Source organism: Macrobrachium rosenbergii, chromosome 32 (genome assembly GCF_040412425.1).
Source record: "Macrobrachium rosenbergii isolate ZJJX-2024 chromosome 32, ASM4041242v1, whole genome shotgun sequence".
In the NCBI taxonomy this organism is placed as follows: Eukaryota; Metazoa; Arthropoda; class Malacostraca; order Decapoda; family Palaemonidae; genus Macrobrachium; species Macrobrachium rosenbergii.
Window position 1 is genome coordinate 9423519 of NC_089772.1, and position 9522 is coordinate 9433040.

At 36.6% G+C, this 9522-nt stretch overlaps 1 protein-coding gene across 3 annotated transcripts in view; it reads left to right on the top strand.

Annotated features, from left to right (window-relative positions):
• Positions 1–9522, top strand: part of LOC136855646 (kelch-like protein 5) — an 82941-nt gene that overhangs the window by 56993 nt on the left and 16426 nt on the right. For all 3 annotated transcript variants that reach the window (XM_067132842.1, XM_067132840.1, XM_067132841.1), the window contains exons 10-11: positions 4439–4651; positions 8470–8641. In XM_067132842.1, coding sequence (XP_066988943.1) covers positions 4439–4651; positions 8470–8641 — 385 coding nt within the window. The remainder of the gene's footprint in view (positions 1–4438; positions 4652–8469; positions 8642–9522) is intronic.

Consider the following 9522-nt stretch of genomic DNA (forward strand, 5'->3'; position numbering starts at 1 on the left):
ACCTTGTGCTTGGAATAGACCAGGTAATCATAGGTTATGAAGTGTGTATGGATGTCCATTTAGTTTTGTCTGAATTGAGTTGAGAAGCATTGATGAGTAAATCTTTTATGGGAACGTTATTGTAGTAATTGTGAATTAACATTTTAAAGCATTACTACTATTTTATGGATATGTCCCATTGATCATGTTTCCTTACATCATACTATGGACATGTACTTGTGGCCATGTAGGCTTGGGTTAATTTGAAGTGTTTGCAGTCTATACAGTGTTATAGGTAGCTAACACTATGTAACAGGAACAATTGGAGGGAGAGGGAGTGAGGGAAGCCCCCCTCCCCCAAGACGGGGCAGGAACTGTAGACAGGAACCATAGAAAGGAACAGCTACTGGTCTTGGAGACAATTTGCAGAAACTGGTAAACTCTGTCTGTGGGTCCTGCAACAGCAACCTCCGCTTCCTCGTCATGTGAAGAGAGATGGGATTTCATGATTGAAGGCAGTAGAACTCTCATACTACACACTACGACACCATCGCACTGTAGCAATAGAACCTTTTTCCATCTCAAGCCTCTTGATCTCAACAACATCTGAAAGACTAAAATATTACAAACATTCCAAGTAATATTGTAGTCAAAATAAAAACCCCATTTGTTTCAGAGAGAAAACACTTCAGAACAAACAGAGAAAAGATGTACAAAGAATAAGGATGTTTGATGAAATGAGGTTGGGAAGGCATCTAAAAATAGGACAGTTGGAGGTGAGAGGCTCCCTGTCTCTCCTTGGAAATGTAAGAGACAAAAGATATAACAGAATAAAAGAACAAACACCAAAGTCTAAAACAAGAGTTGGGTTTGTGTTACACCAAAAGGCAAAATATGTTAGAGAGAATATATCAAAGAAAACTGCTCATAAGGCTAAAATGAGATGATAACTATGCAGCCAGAAGGAACGAATAAAACAAAAAGTAAAAAGAGCAGACATGTTGTAGGGTTGCAGTATTTCCAAAATAAGCATATCTCAAAACAACAATTATACTAAAAAAACGAAAAAAAAAATGAATAATTTAAGAAAGGTGAAAGCATACTAACTGGATGGCAGGTCTTCCTCCCCTGCCGTTGGTAGCCAACTACTAGTAATCATCTTGTTTCAAGTTTAATGGCCGGTTCCAGCTTGTGCTAAAAGTAAATCCCATATGTAAAGATGGAAGATTTGTATCTTAGGAGAAATATAAATTACTTTAAAAATTTGTCATTTTTTTAAACACTTAGTCCTTTTATCACTACTGGGCTGCTGTTACGCAGGACTTAAACACATTATCTGTGCCGCAGCGAATTGCTTAGCCTGCTTTTCACCTGTGGAAATGGCTCATAACTACCTGCCATGAGCCAGCCCCAGAAGAGATAAATGAGAACTTGGTTGGTGGCTGGACGTGTGAAATGTGCCACATGGCTTTTGGCAGCAAGTTTAAATGATGTAAGAGCAATTTTTAAGCTGTCTCTATTAGATATAGATTTCAACGGGGGTACGGAAGAAGGAGACTGCTGTACATGTTCCAGCAGTACTGTGGCAGTGTGTTTCCATCCCTCCCTGAGCAGAATCCACATTTGGGTCAATACTGTACTCCATAAACAGTGGATTCTAGGAGCTCCCACTTCATCTCCTCTGTTGGAGACAAAGAGTCTCTCTCTCCTTGGGAGAGAGATCACTGATACCTGACATGAAGTGGACAGAGCCACTGAAATTTCCCTTCTGAATCCAGATGATCTTGTGAACAGTCTTCTGCTTTACATGAGAGGGATACTTCATATGAGAATCTTGCCTTTCCTGTGCTGTAATCATGTACTGAGGGGACCCAGATAGAGTCCACCCAACCCCATTTGAAGTGTCTGTACCTTCTAGGGGGTAGTGATATATCTTGGTGATACGACTGCCTTGGCTCAATCAGTTCACGCATGCTTCCCTGATAGGAAAATTCTGCTTGCTGTACTTTATATACTGCCAGGCAGGATGACACGACTGCCTTGGCTCAATCAGTTCACGCAGGCTTCCCTAATAGGGAATTCAGCTTATTGTGCTTTCTATACTGCCATGCAGTGACGATACAACTGCTTTGGCTCACCAGTTCATGCAGGCTTCCTTGATAGGGAATTCAGCTTGCTGTACTTTCTCCAGTATACTGCCAGGAGGTGGTGATATGACTGCCTTGGCTTACCACTTGCTACTGAGCATCAGCATAGAGATGCTATCCATGATTCCCAAGAGGAATTCATATGCTGCCAAAGGCTTTCTTCTTGACTGCTTTGGCATCAAGAGCTCGGATTTCCTTAATGGCTCTCTTAGATGAGGACAACATTTCACCACTCATACACCTAGTTATCATTTGCTGTTGTCTCCTGGCCTATCATTCCTGGCCAAGAATGAGGACCTTTTTAAAGAGAAAATCCCCTTTTCTGATAAAGGAACTCAGTTTTTCATATAAAATATTATGCTTGGTTCAAGCACTTAAGGTTTTACCTAGATGTCATGGCAAACATCCCAGGTGATCCTATTTCTCCTATGCCTTAGCACAAACAAACCACTCTCTCTACATGGGCTGAGAATTATTTTAGTGGCCCTCATTAAAAAGGCAGACCCTCACTCCTTTCCTAAGTCACATGACATCCAAAAGGTGAGTACAGTACATTGTTAACCTTCTTTGGAAATGCTTCCTTTGAAGAAGTCTTTGAGTGTATGCAGTGGTTATTATAGACAGTATTCCAGAACTGGTGAAGACACAATAATCCTGCAGCCAGACCCAACACAATAAGGTAAGTCACAGTAGAACCATAATGGATAATACATTTATAGATTTGTGTGTCTCCTGTTCTTTGTTGCCAGAATAAAGAAACTGTTGATAGCCTGTGACTTTACCTTGAATAAAAAATTCCTAAAACACTATTACCTTGAGAGTGGTGGTCATGCTGAGATACAGGCAGTCCTTGCTTATTGGTGGCGTTGGTTAACGTCGTTTCGATGTTACGACACTTGTCTAACAATGTTGTTAACCAGATTTTCGGGGTCGGTAAGTGATTTATCAGTGTCAGTAAGAAGTTTATCGGCACCGATAAGCAGTTAACGGTGCCAATAAGTAGTTAAAAGCCCCGATAAGCAGTTTATTGGCGCACAACATCATAAACGCCATTTATTACCATAATTATCTGCGTTTTTCGGTTATCAGTGCTCGGCTGGGAATTGAAGCCCCTGCCGTTAACCGGGAACTGCCTGTATTGCTGGGGAAGGTGCAATAATCCCACAGCCACCTTCGAACCACAAGAATAATACATATTGGCTTGTGTGTTGCTCCTTGTTCTTAATTGCCAAACCCTATGTGTATCCAGAATAAAGATAATGGTTAATAACATATGACTGTACCTCACACCAAAAGTTAATCTGGGTTATTTGGATTTATTTATTAGGAGCTAAGCCATTTCGTCACCTGTCAATTTCTTCTGTAAGCTACTTTGAGGACGAGCAGTGGCTACGCTATCAGAAAACAGGTTTTGACGTAGGAAAAACTTATTTTTGGTAGCCGCTGAGTCCTCAGACCACCCACTTTCCCCAATGAAAAGGCATTGGACTTGGGTGAACATTTTTCTTGCACAGACCTGGTGTGTAATGAAGATGGTGCTGACTTCTTGTCACATTTGTGTGAGTATGACGTAGCGCCTAGGTAATCATTGTAGGACAGAAGATAGAGCCCTCCTGTCCCGAGTCCTTATATTTTATCACTGTGCCAACAAGCACTGTCCTGGCCGAGACCAACAATAAGAGAATTCTTTACAATTGGTTGGTCTGTCTCATGGAGCCCTGGGGGAACCTTGAAAGCATAACTCCTTTGAGGACAAACAGCGGCTACCAAAAATAGTTTTTTCTACATCAAAACCTGTTTTATAAGTTAAAGATTTACTTATGTTCGAATTTAGAAACTTGTTTTGCGTCGTAAAAGTACTGTTTTTTAAACTTTGAGTAAGACCATTGTTTTTGTTAAAATGTAGTTGAATAAAACCTTATTGTCACAGTTATTGAGTAAGACCATTGTTTTTATTAAAATACAGTTGAGTAAAACCATAGTGTCACAGTTACAGTCTCAAGGGGCTCATCTACAAAATTTATTCTGTAATGAAAGATGAAAATTGTAGCAATGTAAAATGAAAGAAGTTGGACAACTATGTGAAAAGAGAAAAGGTATTTGATAAAAAGGCAGATTCTGTAGTATAATAATGTTGATGAGAGGTATGTTTGTAGATTTTCATTAATTATCCTAAACAAGACAATCACTGCATATATGTTTGGGAACTCAGATTGAACTGAGTATTTTGTCAATTATTTTTCAGGAGTGGAAATGTATGTGATTTGCATAAAATTATTGTATTTCAAAATGACTTTTTTCTGATTTTCCAGGCTCTATGCAGTAGGTGGCAGAGATGGATCGGCATGTCTTCGAACTGTAGAGTGTTACGATCCCCACACTAATAAATGGACTTCTTGTGCTCCTATGGCACGTCGACGAGGAGGTGTGGGTGTTGGTGTTGTGAACGGATTCCTTTATGCAGTGGGCGGGCATGATGCACCAGCATCGAACCCATGTGCTTCCAGATTTGACTGCGTTGAAAGGTATTATTCTATTCTACCTATACAAATTTGGCATTATGGTAATTTATATTTGGTTTAGCACTGCACCAGCAAATATTGTGTTTCAGTATTGAGAAGTTGATGAGTAGTACATATTGTTAGCAAACCCCAAAAGATTTATTTTACTATATAGAAGCCCCCAGTTATCCAAGTAGTGAAATTTCCAATTATAAAGTATGTCATTAACTATCTGCATTGTGTACAATTTTTTTTTTTTTGTTTTACCCTTTATGAAGTCTGTATTTTCATTTCACCCATTTTAGTGAGATTTTAAAGGTAGCCTAATTCTTTTGCTTACAATTTTAAAATCCTACCAATAATGCTTGGTATGATGAAATTTTATGTCTTAAAGAACTACATATGCTTAATTATTATTAATTGAGTGCATTCATCATTTGGGATGTTATTGACTTGACCAGCAAACTTTAGCAGAACAGAATGCCCATATTAATGAAAAGAAAATAGAAATTAGACAAGTTTTAAAATAGCAGTTGATGATAATATTATTTATCATTGTTATTAGTATTATTACTGTTATTATTAGCAGTAATGTTATTATGAAGGAGACCTGCTTTAAACATGTCTCATTAAAAATTTTGGCTGCTTCAGTAGAATTTAATTTACAATAAAGTCTGTTTTTCTAATAGGGTAATTACTTTTTCCATGGGAGGAAGATCACCTAATAATTATCCAATAGTAATTTCATGAAAGGGAGGGTGTTGACACATTGTGGAAGATTTACATTTTACTAATATACAATATTTTTATTTTACTAATATAAATATTTACAATAAAACACTCCCTCAATGAAAGTGAGAAATATATTGAATTAAAAAGCAGTTTCTGGTTGTATTTATGCCACCTCTGCATGAATATGACCAGAAGGTAAGTTTGACTCTAGTCAAGATTAACCTTGTCAGTGTAGTTGTACATTTCGTAAGTCACTCAATAGAACTGCATCCATATCAAGACTGAGATGTATTTTTTCATGTCTGAACTAGAAGCTGACAGACTGGCTTCCTAACAAAAAAAAAAATAAAATAAAAAAATAATGCCCATGAAGTGCATAATGGGAAATTAGTCTCTATTAGATGAAACAAAAAGATTGGAAAAATAGTATGAGAAGAGGAAGTTAGATGCAATTATCCAAGTTAACTTGCTGAGGATGTCCTGAAGGATTTATTATGGAGGAATAAAACAGGTTTTGACGTAGGAAAAACCTATTTTTGGTAGCCACTGTGAGTCCTCAAAGATTGGGGAGGCCATTTGGGTGGATCATCAGGTAGCATGAAGGTGGTCACCTGTTCTGAGGAAGTGTCATATCAACTTCCTGGAACTGATGGCTGTCTTTCTGTCCCTCAGAAAACTGAAACCTCCAAAAAGGGCCCACATTTTGTTGGTCCTAGACAATATGACTGCAGTGTCTTGCATCAAGAGGTTGGGCTCATGTTCAGCCCTCTCAGTCAAGGAATACAACAGCCTTAACCGAGTGGATGTTAGACATTCACTCCTTTCAAGTGGACCTGTTTGCCACATCTGGAAGTGGACTTGTTTGCCACATGCAAGAACCATCAACCTCCAGTGTATGTATATAAGATTAGAACAAATGGAGGCCAATATACCTTTTTCCCCCATTGTCCCAGATTTCAGAGGTTTTGAACAAACTACTAACTTTTAACGGAACCGCTTACTTAGTAGCCACAAATTGGCCGAACAACCATTGGTTCCTATTGCTTCAACAATTGGTGAAAAATTCTATTCCATTACTGTCAGCTGTTATATCCCAGACAGTGGTTAGATTACATCCATGCTGAGAGCCCAGTTGAGATCTGTGTTGAAACACTTGTCCATTTTTTTTATATATATCTTAACGAGGATTACAGCAATAATGGCATATAAGGCAGCATTGTTGGAACCTTTGCTTATACCAGATGATACCAATTACACGTCTTTCTTGTTGTACTGATGATTGCCACAACAATACTGCTGTAAGTTATGGTAGTCTTTCCATCATTCAACAAATCCTGTCCTCTGTGTGATGCAATTGCCCTCTGTGATGTCATATTAACATATATGGAATTTTTAAATGTTTGATCTAATTATGATGGTGAACCCTCAGTTGCAGTAGAGATCTGGCAAGTATTCACGATTGGAGTAGACTTTGGGGCATGAAGCTTAACCCTTCTAAAACTCAGTGCATGATATGATAGTTGATCCAGAACACTTTTGCCTTTGTATCGTGATTAACATTTAAAAAATGTCTGTGACTTTAAAGATTTTAGGTGTAACTTTCAATAAGAAATTGACTTTTCAGAAGCATAAATATAATATTGCTTTCTCTGTTAATCAAAAAGTTGGTATTTTGCAGAAATATTTTTGAATGTTTTGTGCTGAAGCTATTATGTATAAATCTTGTAACTCCTTTTCTTCAAAATTTTGTGGAATAATGTTCTCCATTGCAGTCTTTAGGTGCTGACTCTCATCTCAAACTCTGGGATAGTTAATCCAAGTTGGTATTTTTCAGAAATATTTTTGAATGTTTTGTGCTGAAGCTATTATGTATAAATCTTGTGACTCCTTTTCTTCAAAATTTTGTGGAATAATGTTCTCCATTGCAGTCTTTAGGTGCTGACTCTCATCTCAAACTCTGGGATAGTTATGTCATCCAAGTTGGTATTTTTCAGAAATATTTTTGAATGTTTTGTGCTGAAGCTATTATGTATAAATCTTGTAACTCCTTTTTAATGTTGACTTGTGGCATAGGTGTAAAGTGAGTTCCTTATGTTTGTTGCATAAAATTTATTTTAGCAACAAACATCATCTACACTCTTCTTTTCTTGACCTAGTTCCTTTTCCTTGTAGCACTAACTAAGCATGGTGCTACTTCAGCAAACAGTGTTTTGTTTTCTAGTATCAGGTGTAATACCACTTGGTTTGCTACAGCTAAAATGTGGAATAATTTACCTCGTGTAGTTGTGGAATCTTCTCCAAATGTTTAAGCAAGGAGCAAATTCATTCCTGCTTTTTTGCCGAGATCTCCTGAATTCAAGTGTACCAGTTTTATTTTTTATTCACTCATTTGCCATAATTATTTATCACCTTTTCCTGTACTTTGTCTCTCTTTGCAGGCAGATTTCCCTTGGGAGCCTCTTGGGTTTATAGTTTCCCAACTCTGTCCATAAGGGTTTTCAGCTGAAGATTTAAGGAAAGAAAGAGAGAATATTTATATTTCTCTATTTATTTAGTTATGTTCTGTACTGCATTTACAGTATAGCTGCAGTCGTTAGACAAAAACAAAACAATCTGTAAATCTTAAATAAAAGAATATGTTACATTGTTGCTGCTGACATGTACTAAGTACATAAGTAGGGTTAAGATGCTTGCGTCTTTGTAGACAGTGAACAAACTATTTTTTGTTATTACTTACTCCTTAAGAAACAAACTATTTTTTTTATTACTTACTCCTTAAACAAAACAGTTTAACAGGAGTTGTCTTAATATAACATTTACATTTCTTTAATAATTGAAAGCAATGTAGAGTTGATTTGAAGTGCATAATGCATATAGGAGGATGTGCATAGGTTATGTATACATAAGCAAATATGCTATATAGTTTATTGCCCTTTTTTATAATTTATATAAAGGATTTGAGGGGATGATTTTTCAGTATGAATAAGATTAAAATTGAGTTAAGTAGGTTTATAATTCTAATGCATATTGTGTTCAGTTGTGCAGTGTTTAAAAACTGATATGCACTATGTAAATGAATAATATTCATGTTTTTCATCTCTGCTTGGCAGATATGATCCTGCAACCGATACATGGACTCAAGTTGCATGTTTGAATGTTGGCTGTGATAGTGCAGGAGTAAGCCTTCTTGGTGACCGTCTATTTTGTGTTGGTGGCTATGATGGACAATCTTATCTCAATCTTGTCCAAGCTTATGATCCACAAACCAATGAATGGACGCAGGTATGTAGTTTTGCTTTTACAGTACAGTACTTGCAAACAGTTGGTATGCTCTAAATATATGAAAAATATTTACTGATGTTTGACTTTCCTAGATGTCTCATGGTTACAGTAATTTATACTTTACAAAACTCCAGCAACCACATAATGAAGTCATAATTAAACAAAGTTTTGAAGAAACAAGCTATGTTCATTTAGATGTAACAAACCAGTCAGACAAAAATAAAAAGAAGAGTATAAAAATACTTTCTACCAGACCTTTTGTCATTGATAAGCATTAATGTCAGTTAAGCCTTTTTTTTTTTATTGTACTATACTACATTCAGGATCCCATACACAAGAGCAGCAGCAGTACATATTTTTTCATGGTTGAAACTGATGGATAGTGCTTTTGGAGATTCTCCAGATGCTTAAAATTCACAAACATGAAACATACTTAGTCACACTCATTAGTTTTCAATTGAATTTTAAACAAATGTTGTAATACAAAGCATGTTTTTCAACACCAACCAATTAAACATGGTATTAGCACCTTCCCTTCCCCTCACCTACCAGCACCTTGGATTTTCTGGGCTATTTGTGGAAGGCCAACTGTGGTTAATGGTTTATATTGAAAATCATGCTTTGCATTCTAAAGCATGGTATTTAGCTCTTTGTGTACTTATCTCTTTTGCATATGGACATTGTCTTTCCTTTTGGTCTATCACTTTTGTCTTAGTTTTCTAGTTTTATGTGAAGTGAATTGCTGACTTACTGTTTTGCTTAAATATTTTAGAAATGTTCAGTATTATTCATATAAAGCTTAAGTCTGAATGTTTAAGTCACACAAAAAATTTTTTTTCCAAATTTTTGGGAGTACTTTTTTGATAATTTAAGTATGAAAT